Below are 15,340 nucleotides of genomic sequence, written 5' to 3' on the forward strand. Positions count from 1 at the left end.
AGGCATACAACATGACGATTTGATATATGGAGTGAAATTATTACTACAGTGAAACTAATGTTTTTATTTATTTTTGAGACAGAGAGAGACAGAGCATGAGCAGGGGAGGGGCAGAGAGAGAGACACATACAGAATCCGAAGCAGGCTGCAGGCTCTGAGCTGTCAGCACAGAGCCTGATGCGAGGCTCGAACTCACGGAGTGTGAGATCATGACCTGAGCTGAAGTTGGACGCTTAAGTGAGCCACCCAGGTGCCCCATACACTGAAGCTAATTAACATATCTTCTCCTCACAGAGTTACCTTTTCCTGTGTGTATGGGATGAGAGCACCTGAAATCCACACTTTCCAATTTTTCAGTATTTCATACGTATGATTAACTATAGTCATCAGGCTGCAATTAGATCTCTATGCTTACTCATCCTACAGGACTGCAACTTTGTTCTCTTTGACCAGCGTCCCTCCCACCCCCAACCCCACCTCTGCACCTCCAGCAACTACCTCTGCTTCTGTATATATTTATTTGGTTGTTTTAGAGTCCACATATAAGCGACATCATGCAGTTTTTCTCCTTTTGTGCCTGGCCTACTTCATGTAGCATAATGTTCTCCAGGCTCATCCATGTTGTTGCAAATGACGAGATCTCTCTTTTTTTTTTTAAGGCTGAATATCATATATATCACATATGATAATCAGATGTATGTAATAGTCATACACGCATATTTATACATACGCCATAATTTCCTTATCCACTCATCTAAGTGACTGAGATTTAAATTCAGGATTCCTGACTTCTGAGATTCTTTCCATCAGAAGCCCATACCAAAGGACTCATGGCATATATTTATTTATTTACTCACCTTTTTCACCCATCAACCACTTATTCTGAAAGTAGTTACTGAGCGCCTCGTCCACAACAGACACTGTGCTGCTATGCCGACAAGAGAGTGGAGAATAAGGCACAAATCCTTGACCTCTAGCCACAGATAAAGCTGGACTCTGTAGCGAGGGCCGGTATCTTGCTCTAGTTGACTTTTCTAGCCTTACCTTGCCAGCCCGACCAAGGATTGGAAACTCAGCTCTATTCATTTACAGATCGAGGGCTTGGGACAAAATGACTTTAGTGCTTTGAGAATTATATGCCTCATCTAGAAGACTCAGATTCCTCCGTGGGTCCTCAGATGTAAACAAATATGGAGACAGCTAATGTGGGACTCACAGTTCTCGTGGGGTCAGAAGGCAGGCCCAACTTCCCGTGGAGATCTATCCATCTTCTAAAGGCAGTCTGGCCTCTCCAGGGTAGGAGGAAGACCTGGGCAAAAAGAATTGTGCAAATATGATCATTCATGCCCAAACAAACACACTGGTAGTTCTGAAGAAGGAGGGAAGTATTCTGATCCAAATATGCTTCATGGAGTACATGACATTTGAACTGGAGCTTGAGTAGACTTCGGAAAGATGGTGAAAGAGAGAGGAAGGAACAACGAGTGCAAAATGGCAGCACGAAAATGGTGCCGATCACGGGCCAGGTACTGTGTGAGGCACAGGCATTTATGGAGATGGATGAGACAGAATCCCTGCCTTGAGGAGGCTCAGTGGAAAATGTGCAAAGGAAAGGGAACTAGCACTTTTGAGCAGCTAGTATGTGCAATACATATTCCTTCTCATTACCAGAATTATCTGGGTTTGAACCACACAGAAGGGAACACTGAGATTGGGTTAGAGGATTGGGATTTCACCTTAGCTCTCTGAGACTCCAAAACCAAAGCTAGCTTTTCCTGCTGTGAGCTGGTTGTTACGTATTCACAGTCTTTAAGCATCTCAGCATTTTGTATCTCTCTGTCTCCCTGTTACAGGCATTACCAGCACAGATATCAAGAAATGCTTCGGAGGCTTTGTGGGCATTGACTACGATTACACAGACAGCATAAAAACTGAAGGACATTTATCAGCAGAACGTTGTGAAAAAACTGGAGGTGGCAATACTAGTAAGTATTTAGTAATGGGTCCCTAAAAGAGAAGCTAGACTTTTCCTTGGACACACACTCAGGGCACAGACACTATTTTCCCCTTCAACTGGTTCCATTTCAGTCAATGGTCATGCTGTATAGCTGCTAAATACCCCAAACCAATAACGGTTGTGGCTCTATTTTGAATTAACCATGTACTGAGATCACCTTAGAAATATGTGACTTCTAGATTTCGAGCACTAGACAAAGATCTAAGTAAGAACTGGGATGAAGGGAATGTACAGACAGAACCTGGACAGTTGACTGTTGAGATAAAAGCCCACTGGGTCATAGTCTGCCGAGAGAGGACAATATAGTTACCAAGCTCAAAGAACAATTATTAGAGAAACTTGTATACGGATATTTTTGGCATTTCCTGAATAAGTCAGTGAGTGTTCATTCATTCATTCATTCATTCACTCATCAAATGTATTGGGGTTCAGGTTACTCCCACTGTGTTGGCTACTCATGCCTCGGGGCCTTAAGTCAAATACTTTCTTCTCCGCGATGCCCTTCCCTCCTCTCTCCATTTACCTGGTCATTCACTTTTCTAGACAACTCACCTTTTGTCCTGACAATCCTTCCTCCCCGCTGTAGATCTAACTGCCTTTTTCTCTATGCCCCTTCTATGCCCCATAGAGACATTTGTCACAGCACCTATGATACTTAATTGAACCTACTTGGCAGGTAGCAGGCACTGAGTACACATGTGGCATATGAATGAATAAATGCGTGCACGAATGAATCCTCATCCATTTCCCCATCCTGTCCCTCCGCCATGCGGGTCTGGTCTGGGCTGTCCTCCCAGTGTCTGCTCTAATTCAGAGGATGGGTCTAGTTCTAGGTCTTGGTCCTTCCCTTCTGGTTGTCCTGCTAGTTCACTGAGCAAGGTGGAAGAACGGGAGACAGCTGTAAGGGGAGCACATAAACTGTCCCAAATCTCATCAGTGGAGCTTGCCAACCAGTCCTTTGGCTTTTTGGAAACTGAACTAATGCACTTATCTTCTTGCTGGCAGACAAAGACAGGCTGGCCATGGCCGTGGAAGACATCATTTCTCGAGTGCGAGGTGGCAATTCTGGCTGGGGCGGTGGCTTGACTCAAAACGGGAGCACCATTACGTATCGTTCCTGGGGGAGGTCATTAAAGTATAATCCTGTTGTTATTGATTTTGAGGTAAGTCTTTTCGCACTTGAAGAAACTCTACGTCCATGAGGAATGAAAGTGAAGCAGACCAGATCATTTCATATTTCTTATTATGAGCCCATCAAAGAACAAGATTAAATGTAACGGGACACTGATCTGGCGGCCTTCCCGCCGCCTGACTACAGGGAGCCTGTGACTTTAAACCCAGGCCACACGACCTCCGGGAGCAGAAGCTTAATATCTGGGCAGAGCCTAGTTTTACACTAGTGGTCCCAGAATTTCTTCAGAATTAGGCCACATTAAAAATAAGAACTTTCATTTATACAGAAAAGACTTTAAAGTCACATTCGTTCAGTCGAGGGTTGGCAAATTTTTTCTGGGAAGGAGCTGATAGTAAATGTTTTAGGCTGTGTGGGCCACAGACAAACTCTCATACAAATTCTTCTCCTTCTTTTTTACAAACTTTTACATATGTAATAACCATTCTCAGCTCAAAGGCCATACAAGAACAAGCTGTGGTACCAAGCTGTATTTGCTACCCTTGCTCCCAGTGATCTCATCCCTTTATCACAATGAACCTCTGGTCCAGAGGTGAGTCTCACTATTTAAAAGATTAGGAAACTGAGGCTCCAAAGAACTAGTGATCCATTTATAGTCACAAAGCTCATAAGTAGCAATACTTGATCTCAGACCTTTGGACTTCATGACCAGTTTCTCACATCCCTCTACCCTAGCACCTTCCTTAAAGCCATGGTTCTCAACCATGGGGGGCGATTTTGCTCCCCAAAGGAAATTTGGCGGTGTCTGGAGACAGTTTCAGTGGTCACAGCTAGAAGGTGCCACTGGCATCTAGTGCCTAGGGACCATGGATGCTGCTAAACACCTCACAATGCACAGACAGCCCCCATAAGAAAGAAATATCTGACTTCAAACATCAATGGCGCTGAAGTTGAGAAACCCTGCCTTAAATCATTAACTTCAGAAAGGCAGTAAAATTGTATTCAAGTTGCAAAGGAAATGGATCGGTCTACCAGTTGTCAAACCATTTCTATTCATACGCAAGGATAGTCCATTAAGAAAAGAGTTGTATTTTGGGTTTTTATGATTACTTTCTCGCCCATTTTCTCTTGACTCTTGTCCATTTTCTACATATATTTAAAATCCCGGGTATGGATACATTTCTCTTCTTAAAATATATACCAACAGTTGAACCTAAAAGTCTATTATAACACCCTGCTGTCTATGAAGAAAGAGGTCAGATGGATTAACCCTGATCTCATTTCTTCTCCAATAAGTAAGGGACCATTTTCACGCACCTGTAATTCATATAGGGTCTGAAAATTGCTATCATCAAGCTATTAGTCATTTGGTCAAAAAGTGTAAAATTGATATCAGGAGCAATATATAAACTTTCACGGACAAGAGGTGAACTTTGTGTTTGCCTTGAACAAAGCTCCCAAGGGGAAGTCTGATGTTAATGATTTAGAGAAGACCGAATACCATCTTGGGGAAAGAGAGCCTAGGTTTGGGATGAGAAAGATACAAGTTGGATCATGGCTCAGCCACCTTTTCAGTGTATAGCCTTAGACAAGTTACTTCATTTTCTGAGCCCTAGTTTCCTGGTCTATAACATGGAGATAATAACATATTACATCACAAGGTTAGGGAGAGAGTAGTGGGTATTTAGTGAATGACAGTTGAAGAAACAGCTGATGGAAGCTAAGTAAGCTGGCCAAATCTCATAGCTGGTAAATGGCAGAGACCAACTTGAGCTCTGTCCCACAGACTCTAACATTCACAATCTCTTCACAACACATTTTGGCCCTGAGAAGTTTGGATTTGATGCATTAAGGAGCTGGTAGGTTGTGGAGCAGGGAGGTGACAACGCTAAAGCTATATTTTATATATTTTACTTATATTTTTATTGTGTGTTTACTTTTGAAAGAAAAGAGAGAGAGCATGAGTGGGGGAGCGGCAGAGAGAGAGGGAGACACAGAATCCAAAGCAGGCTCCAGGCTCTGAGCTGTTAGCACAGAGCCTGATGTGGGGCCTGAACTCAAGAACCACAAGATCATGGCTTGAGCGGAAGTTGGATGCTTAACTGACTAAGCCACCCCAGTGCCCTGAGCTGTATTTTAAAAACAGGATGCTTACAGATACATGAAGAATGAACTGAAGGGCTGGGAAGAGAGAGAGACAGACTACAGATAAGGAGGTTAGCCAGGGGATTATTTGGAACCTGATGCTCAGAGAGGAGACAGTGTCTTATTTGCATATCCCCATGGTAGCTTAGCGGTGATTATTTATGGCAGGTACTGAGATTGAGTGAATATGGGAATTATGTTATGTTATGATGCTATGTTACATATTATTATGTGTTATGTTACATCATGTTGCTAATATCACACCACTTGCCTTCTCGGAATCTGTTTTACCTATAAAATGGGAAGAAGATCATGGCCAATATCTTTCCAAGCTCAAAGATTCTTTTTATCCACCCTTCTTCCCTTCTTTCAGTCCCCACCTGCCCTTCCCAAGGAGTCCCTTTCCTCTCCCTGAAGCGTCTGGGATTGAGAAGTGAGAGATGGGGGGCTGAGTGCTGAGTCCTGCTGGAAGGTCACAGGGAAGTGGCCCAATGGTCCTAACCTTCCCTGAAATTAAGAGTCATCTTTAACTAGGGCCACAGGGCGGCCCATTCTGCACACACTTCCTAACAATGGGGCCGAACTTTCTGAACTTCCAGTAAGTGGTCGCCTGCCCTTGGCTGGCCGCCCAGCCAGTCCTGACATGACCAGCCTGGTGACCTCAGCTGCGGCCTGTGACCACAAGCCAAGGTCTGTTTGTCACAGATCTTTCTGTACACATTTCCAGGAACCCATTCGAGGCCACTGTGAGTGCCCTCCATTGACTTTTGATTCTGGAGGAGGGAGATTGCCCCAGTGTGGCTCAGTCCCTACCTCTGAATTGCCCTGCGACCTTGGCAAATCGCTCCTCTCTCGGGGCCTCAGGTTACTGTCCTATAAAATGAGAGATCTGTAAAGGAGCTCTCACTTTTTGACTGTGTGTTAAAATATATAGCCTTAAAAGCATGCTGACGACCACCATAGGTACATGCAATTTGAAAAATTTCAGCTTTTATCCCCCTATCATCCCATCTAACTAATCAAAACGGTGCTTTACTTTATATTGTTCTTCCCTTTCATGATGGCATCTCTCATTCATTATTTCTTTAGATCTTCATAAGAATTCTAGGAAGAAGGTTATTATTCCCATTTCATAGATAATGGGGCTCAGGCTTAGAAAAGAGTTCTAGGCTGCATAATGAGGGTGTGAGCAGCATTTATTGAACTTGTACTCCGCGACAGGCTTTTCCAGTCTACCAGCTTTCATCGTCACAGTAAATCTGGAAGGCAAGAGCACTGTTCTCATTGTAGAGGCAAAGAAGGCAGGCTCCCTGTGTCACCTGACAGATCACATAGCCTGGAACCAGTGGAGCCAAGATCCGAAGACAGATTTTCTGTCTCCAGATTCAGGGCTCTCACCTCCATCCACTACTTCCCAGCCAGGGGTCGATTTTGCCCCCCAGGGGATATTTGGTGATGTCAGCAGACAGTTTTGATTTTCACAACCTAAAGTTATGACCGGCATCTAATGGGTAGAGGCCAGAGACACTTCGGAACATCCTACAACCCACAGGACAGCCCTCCTCTGCCAACAAAGAATTATCCAGCTGGAAATGCAGTAGTGCTGAGGTTGAGAAACCCTGGCCTGTAGTCATTCCTGGAATAGGTGGCCCCAGACGCCAAGGACCTCTACCCCCCACCCCCCACATACAACCATCACACTCATACCAGTGTGAGAAGTATTCTGCACTGCCAACTACCTATCAAGGACTTTAATAATTCCTGCTTTGGAGGTTACGGATTAAAAACCAAAACCAAACCAAACCAAACACACGCTAAACACACATAATACTTTACACTCTTCCTGCTTCCTTTAAAAGTGCTGGGGGGGGGGGCGATGAGTTGGTGCAGATAGCTGCTGAGTTCTCTTCTTCTTCTGGGGGGGTGGGGGGGGCACAGGTTTTAGAGTTAAGGAGGCCCATGTTCAGAATGGCTCTTGCACTTAATTGGGTGATCCTGAGCTAGTCCCTCGAACACTCAGGGTCTCTGGAGTTTAGTACCTGCTTTGCAGAGTGGCTGTGAGGGTCCAATGCAGTGAGATAGAGTTCTAGGTCTGTGCCTCGCATGGAGCAGGCCTGGGAAGGCCTGACGGCCAGTTTGTGGGCTCTGGGAAGCTGGAAGCCCAGGGAAGGGCTCTCTATTTTTTTTGAACCCATAGATGCAGCCCATCCACGAGGTGCTGCGGCATACAAACCTGGGGCCCCTGGAGGCCAAGCGCCAGAACCTGCGCCGGGCCTTGGACCAGTACCTGATGGAATTCAATGCCTGCCGCTGTGGACCCTGCTTCAACAATGGGGAGCCCATCCTCAAGGGCACCAGCTGTGAGTGCCAGTGCCCACTGGGTCGCCGGGGCCTTGCCTGTGAGCAAATGGAGCAGAAGGGTAAGACCCACGTACCCTCACTCAGATTCAAGCCTGACGTAGCTCAGAGGCGCCAGTGCAGAAAGGACTGTTGGGGTTCCCAGCACCCCCCTTTGTGTGTCCTCTTGCCCACTACTCTGGCTACAGCACTCTGCGCTTTATGGGCGACTCCTCCTTCCCCCTTCAATGCTTCTTACGCTTTCTCCCAGCTATCAAGACCCTCTCTCGGATGAGAACTATTTTCATTTGTTTATTTTGTTTTGTTTTGCCAAGGTGTACATGGACAGGACAATTCATTTCAGGAGGGATATATCAGTTTCCTAGGGTTGCTACAACATATTACCACAAGCTGGGGGGCTTAAAGCAACAGAAATTTGTTGTCCCACACTTCTGGAAGTTAGAAGTCCAGAATTCAGGTGTATTGACCAGGTTGGTTTCTTCTGGAGGCTCTGAAGTGATCTGTTCTATGCCTTTCTCCTAGCCTCTGACAGTTGCTGGTAATCCCTGGCATTCCTTGGCTTGTGGATGTGTCATTCCAATCTCTGCGTGCCTTCACGTGGTGTTCTCTACTCTACATCTGTTTTCTTTTCTTCTAAGAAAACTAGTCATTGGATTAGGACCCACCCTAATCCATTGGGATCTCATTTTAACTTGACTTAATCTGCCAAGACCCTACCTGCAAATAAGGTTGTGCTTACAAGGTAATGGGTGTTTGGACTTGAGCACATCTTTGGGGGTCAACTACAAGAGTTTACTCACTGTCATTACAGTGCAAGGAGCTATGACTACAAACAAAAGGGTTGTGGCAGGTAAGATTTAAGTGTATAGTCGCACAGCATGAACTCACTGGTACCAGGGAAGAAGGCTCTGAAACAAGGATGAGAAATCCATATCCCTTAAAGATAAGAAGTCTGAGGACCTGGATATGAGCCCCAACTACTTCACTAACTTACTGTGGGACACTGGTTAGCCATTTCTTTTTTCTGGGGTTCATCTTTCTTGCTTGAGTTTCCTTTAAGCTTCAAGAATCTCTATACATGCTCAAATCCCCACGCTTTCAATTTTCTGCACATACAAAACTACTTATATTACACATGGAATGATGGCCAAAACACATGGGCTACCAAATCAATGTATAAATCAACCTCAGTTGGCAACTGCAATGAAGATGATGCGAAGAAAAGGAGAAAAAAAAGAAAGTCTGGATGGGTACATCTACGGTAGCACTACTCTTAACCCAAACCGTTGATGCCCATGGTAGGTGGGGTAGGAGCCTGGTTGTAAAAATGAGCTGATGGTGGGTTATAATCACCTCATTGGTGGAGTAGTTCTCAAGGGAAGCAGGACGGCAGAGCTCTGGTGGCAGAGAGGCCTTTGAAGGCCAATGTTGCCAATTTTCATGTGAGAATTCCCCATAAAACGAGGGATAAGAGCAGTACCTTCATCACAGGTTGCGTTGATGTTAAACTAGCTAACATGAGGCAGGCTCTATGATTATAAATAAGAGGAGGAGATCACTCCACTGGCAGAGGATCTATCTTGGTTTGGTGTCTTCTCTAAATCCCTCTTCTACTGCTGAAGGGAGCACAAATTAAATCTTGGCAAGCTTCTTTGTATCCTGCAGGAGGAATTGTGACAGGGGTGAGCCAATATGGTGAGTGAATTCCAGGGTCTTTATGAAGGAGGATGCAGGGAATAGAAAACAAGTAGACTAGTTACCAGGGCAAAGACAGGCACAGTTTCCTTCCGTAAACTGAAAAAAGGCACTCCCCGATAGGTGGGTAAATTGGGAGAAAGAGAGAAACTTCTTAGGGCTGATACGGACGAGCTCCAGGGCCCAAGGAATTCTTGACTTTTCAAGCAGAGTGTGGACTGGGTTTCAACCCTCATTTGCCCCATTGGCTAGGCAGCTTTTCCAGGGGACCAAAGGTCAGTGAACAGGAAGAGTAACTAACCCTTATTCTTTGCCAGACACTATCTCAACACGTCATGGGCATGAATTCATCTCTTCCTCCCAAAGAATGTTAGAAGTACCATTATTAGCCCCAATTTACAGATGAGGAATTGGGGTAGGAGGAAGGTAACATACTTTGCTCAAAGTCACCCAGCTGGGGAGTGTCAGAACCAGGATTTGGATCTAGGGGTTTGGACCCACCCTAGGACACAAGCTCTTAACTGTTACATTCTACTGATGTATATACTAAGAGTCAAGAAGTTTCAGAAATGAGGGCAGAGAGTCTGAGATGATTATATTGACTATTATCTTGGAGAGCGGGGAGGGAAGATGTGTTCATGGTTATCAGCCTGACCTGGCTTAAAGGGCCAAACGTGAGTCCTGCCTGGGTAATCACAATTACAGCATGGGCCCCCAAACGAATGACTCATTTGGATCCCTTGCATCCCTGTCCAATATTACAGAGGTAGAGAGACAGGGAGTGTGGATTACCTAGATGTGCCTCTTCAATGGTCCAATGCCAGGCTTAGTTGTGGCCATGCTGAGTCATATGTACAGACAATGGGCACCGGAGAAAGGGGGCATGATGCCAATGATCTGGGGGTGGTGGCAGGACCCAGAGGATGGACCCTCCTCCTCAGAGCCCATTTAACCTACAATATTACATTCAGTCAATTGCAGGCAGTTCACAGGTACCCCACTGACCTTGTCACAAGCACAGTGTGGACATCAGGTAGCCTTGGGGACATCAGACTGAACGTTCAGCCTGACAAAGACTAATTTGGTAAGGAAATCTAAGAGTGGGAAGTCAGCCCCCATGGGAACCCACTGACGTTGGTCCCTAAGTATTTTCCCAGCAAACCTTTTCCTGTGAAGACCAAGTCACAGAGGTGGGAAAAACAGAGACAGAGAAGCCTGCTGTGGCTGTCCCACCGGGGAGTATAATTACAGAGCTGGAAGGGGCCCAAAGATAATCTAAGCCAATGATATTCACACTGGGATCTGAGGAAACTTGGAGTCTTAGGGGCTGCCCCGGGGGAGCAGGGCAAGCCAGATAGACACCCCAGCTTCAAATAAATCAGCTCTACTTTCATCTGGTGGTCATATTGGGGCTCACATAAGATTTCCTTTAAGGGAAAAAAAACACAGGAATGAAAAAAATGATGGAAAAACACCAGTGGATTAGTCCATCGTTTTCATTTACAGAGGTGAAAACTCAGGCTGAGAGAGGGTCTGCCCAAAGACCCGGAGCCAGTAGGAGGCAGCAGCCCCAGGCCAGGGGATTTTGCATGAGCTGGACTTCCAGAGGCAACCCTTGATCAGTGCCTGTGTTCTGATGCTCTGTGCAGACCCTGTCACCCACCGTGGCCCCAGCATCAGGGTCTGAGGGGCTCTGATTTGCAGACCCTCAGTCAGAAGCCCTCGAGCCCCTCCAGAGGGCTGTCAGGCTGGCCCTTGTCTGTGAATCCTTGGCTGGGCTGTGCTCCCTGCTCTTCACACCCTCCAGTGGCTCCGTGTCATTCTTCCGGAGGAACGTGTCTTCCTGCTTCACTCTGCTATCTATCTTCCATGCAACTGTGGATTCCAATTTCATGAGATGGGCTCTCAGAAGAGGCTCTCCCTCCATCCAGAGTTTCAAATTAAGTGCAAGGCGGTGAGCACAGAGGTCTTGGTTGGCTACGCCAGGCATTTCCCCAAGGAGAGATTGCAGACCACTCTTGGGCAACGGGATGGGCCTCCCTCCTTATAATCCGAGCTGCTTCTTGTATGCTAACCTCCTCCTCCCCTGGGAAATTATCTGTGCAGGAGTCAAGGCGGATGGTCGCTGGAGCTGCTGGAGCTCCTGGTCTGCTTGCAGAGCGGGCACCCAGGAAAGGAGGAGAGAGTGCAATAACCCTGCACCCCAGAATGGAGGCAACTCCTGTCCAGGGTGGAAAGTGCAGACCCAGGCTTGCTGAGGGCCTCTGGGCACAGATGCAGCGGATGGCACCCCCTGCATTGACCACTGGAAAAAGACTTCTTTCAGCTGAGGGGAAATGCAAATCAGCGTGGACTTTTTCTTTGTCCCGCCAACTTCCAGGAGTAGGAGCAGCCTGTGCCGCCTACAACTAACTGTCCTATTACCCACAAGATGCAGTCATTCAACAACTGGGCACTGAATGTCAACTAGGGCCTCAGTCCTGCTCACAGCACTTCAGATCATCTGAGAGAGAGAGAGAGAGAGAGAGAGAGAGAGAGAGGAGGTGGGGGGGGGGGGACAGAGAGATTTCAATCCATGCCTTAGAGGGACTTATAGGATGTTAGAAGTAGGAGGCAAGCAGATCAATGGCCAATAAAACAAAGTATGATGAGAATGGTCTCAGTTCTTTGATCACAATATTTGTTCATTCACAGAACCATTACTAGTTGGTAGAAGCAGCAGATACACTGAAATAATGAGAAAAAAAAATGAAGACTGACTTGAGTTCCGTCAATTTTCCTTGATCTGGGTTCAACATTATTTTCTTTCATTCCCTCAATTAATCTCTTCTGTTCAGGTTCTTACCACAAATAACACGTTTCCCCCAGTTATCTTCTCAGGGCACTCTATCCTTTTCCTTCATGGTGTTTTTCACAATTAATAACTGTATACTGGCTGCCATATCTCCTGTGACTATTTATGATCTGTCTCCCCCGAGATGCTAATTGTGAGGGCAGGGATTAGGTTTGTTTGGATCAGCAATGCATCCCCAGAGGCCAACGCTGTTCCTTGAATTGGGGGAGACCTAACAAGGATGAGGGGAGGGACTGAACTCAAGAGTCAGTTCAAAAATGTGGTTCCTATGGGTGAGCACCCCAGACTGGAGAGTGGAGCCAAAAAATGCTGATCAGCGCACCTTCCCTGACCACCTGCAGGAAAGCCAATCACACCAGCCTGCCTCAGTATCCCCATCATACTCTAGTCATGTCTCAAATAGAGAATATGTTGTGTTGAACAGGCTTTTCTGTTTACCTCTAAGTTTCTCCTAGAGATGGGTAGCTCTTTGGCAGTGGAATCTGCATTTCCAGTAGGGACAAAAAACATCTGTTGATTGATATATCCTAGTGCTCTCTATCTTTTCAGAATCCTCGATCTCTTTAGGGTAATAATAAGACATATACATGAAACAATTAGAAGGGATTTTAGGGATACAGAGAATTAATTGTTGAGTTAATGCCAAAGGAAGGGCCAAAGGAGGCCAGGTGGGACAGAGGTTTATGTTCCCTGGTGTGTATTTTACATATGGGATGGGGCTTGACCCAGACCTTGAAGGATTTCTGAACGAGGCAAAGAAGGAAGAGGCCTTTAAGATAGAAGCTCAGCCTGTAATACAGTTTGAAGGTGAGAAAGAACCTTGGGGGTGTGTGCACATGAGTTGGGAATGGAGAATGGGGGAGAAAGTGAAGATAAATATGTCATATGAAACAGCACAGTGCCGGGGTGGCTCTGTCAGTTAAACGTCCAGCTTCGGCTCAGGTCACGATCTCATGGTTCGTGAGCTCAAGCCCCGCGTTGGGCTCCATGCTGACAGCTCGGAGCCTGGACCCTGTTTCAGATTCTGTGTCTCCTTCCCTCTCTGCCCCTCCCCTGCTCATGCTCTCTCTCTCTCTCAAAAATAAATAAACATTAAAAAAATTTTAAAAGTATTTTTTTTTTCAACGTTTATTTATTTTTGGGACAGAGAGAGACAGAGCATGAACGGGGGAGGGGCAGAGAGAGAGGGAGACACAGAATCGGAAACAGGCTCCAGGCTCTGAGCCATCAGGCCAGAGCCCGACGCGGGGCTCGAACTCACGGACCGCGAGATCGTGACCTGGCTGAAGTCGGACGCTCAACCGACTGCGCCACCCAGGCGCCCCAAACATTAAAAAAATTTTAAAAACCCCAGCCCAGTGCCTGTCATATATGGAATTATTAGCAACGCCCTTATTATTACTATTGTTACCAGTGTTCATTAAAATTTATAGTTTAGCAGTTTCATTTCTAAAGTCATCAGATCTTCCATCTAAAAGAAGACAACTCCTTTACTGCTCCTCATCCTGTCATGAATTTGTTTTTTCTTTCAAAGTTGATTTACATTAGTAATTAGTTTCTATTCATTACTTACCGGGCAGCGGTGCTTACCCACTAGCACCTGATGGAGGGCGAGGGGGCAATTTACAAGAGGACATTCAAAGTTGGTCTGAAAGCTGTAGTTTTCAGTTGGGGAGTTTCAAAAACCTTGCTGTCCAGAGGCTGCACCCCCAGACCCATTAAATCCAAGTGTCTGGAGGCATGAGCCAGACATCAGCAGTTTTTAAGCTGTTATCAAGTCCACTTCGATTAACAAAAGAAAGAAGAAAGTAGTCAAGGCTGAGAATCCTTGAGCATCAAGGATTCATCACATGTTCATGGGAACAGGCATATAATAAAAGGACAGCCAATATACGGTTTATCTCTGTTATCTCATTCAGCCTTATCCAGGACCTCTTCAGATATGTTTTAGGAGTCCCATTTCACTGCTAAGGAAACTGAGTCTTGGCAAGGCTGAGCCTCATGGTCAGCCGAGATTTGAATGTGCTACATCAAGCCCACGCCCCCCACCTTTGCTCTATGCTGTCTACCAGGGACTGGTAAGACAAGGCAAGGACTTGTAGGATGGTGCCGGGGGCATGGGGAGAGGCAAAGAAGCTCCTTAGGGAGCAAATGTGGGCATCTAGGTGGGAGATGACAACACAGGGATTGAGCACCTGCCTGGATCACATGTGAGCCCAAACCACCAGCTGAGCAATGCTGTCTTCGGTCACCAGAGCCAGAGAACCACGGCCAGCCTCTGCCTTGCTCCTCGGAGGATGCCGCATCCCTAGCAGTTTCAGAAATCACAATACAAAGGCAGGGGCGGTTTCAGAAGCAGCGACCCTCCCCCAGATCAGTGCCTTTCCCTCTTCAAGAATGCCTGACTCTTGCCAAGCAAAGGGCATAAAGCTTATCAAATGTATTCTACCTCAGGTCCTTTCAGGAGACCTATAATCTAAGGCTTTATAGGTAGTGGATGTAAAAACACGGCTTAAAGATATAATCTTCAGCCTGACAAGGTGTCTTTGGAAAGTAAATTAATGACAGAATGAAAAGCAATAAGGAGGGGCTTTTTTTCTTCTTTGAGATAGAGGGAGATCTAAAGAGTTGACTCAATGAATCTCTTCTGAACTGTATGCCTTTAGGGTGAAGATAATGGACAGAGAGAAAGGGTAGGCTTCAAAAACCACGCTGCAGAAATGAGAGATGGCAGAAGGAAGCTGTCGGGAGCCATGGTAAAAAGGGGATGTGATGTGCATTAGCGGAAGGATGCCTCTCTTCCATAAAGACATTCAGGGCTGCTACCCCTGCACTTGGGAAATGGGCAAAGCACCATGGTGAGCTCTTGTGCCAGGCCTGAGCCAGGTGCTGGAGACACGGAAATGAATCAGATGTGGTCCCAGCCCTGCAAGAATGCTGGTCGGGTGCAGGAGGCCGGCAATGGCAATAGGTCCGATGCCAGCAGGATATCCAGAGGGCTGTGGGGGCTAGCCCAGCTGGGGGGGGGCGCAGAGAGGACAGCCCAGAGGAGGAGAGGATGGCCAGTGGAACCTAGGAAGTGAGTGTGGATTAGACAAGGAAAGAAAGGTCAAGATGGGGCAGAATAGCACAGAGGAAA

At 46.3% G+C, this 15,340-nt stretch overlaps 1 protein-coding gene across 1 annotated transcript in view; it reads left to right on the plus strand.

Annotated features, from left to right (window-relative positions):
• C8A (complement C8 alpha chain) overlaps positions 1-12,005 on the plus strand; it is a 68,523-nt gene extending 56,518 nt beyond the window's left edge. The window contains exons 8-11 of the mRNA XM_045477549.1: positions 1,854-1,985; positions 3,023-3,180; positions 7,492-7,714; positions 11,454-12,005. Coding sequence (XP_045333505.1) covers positions 1,854-1,985; positions 3,023-3,180; positions 7,492-7,714; positions 11,454-11,605 — 665 coding nt within the window. The 3' untranslated portion in view covers positions 11,606-12,005. The remainder of the gene's footprint in view (positions 1-1,853; positions 1,986-3,022; positions 3,181-7,491; positions 7,715-11,453) is intronic.
• The last annotated feature ends 3,335 nt before the right edge of the window (positions 12,006-15,340 follow it).

This window comes from Leopardus geoffroyi, chromosome C1, assembly GCF_018350155.1.
Source record: "Leopardus geoffroyi isolate Oge1 chromosome C1, O.geoffroyi_Oge1_pat1.0, whole genome shotgun sequence".
NCBI lineage: Eukaryota > Metazoa > Chordata > Mammalia > Carnivora > Felidae > Leopardus > Leopardus geoffroyi.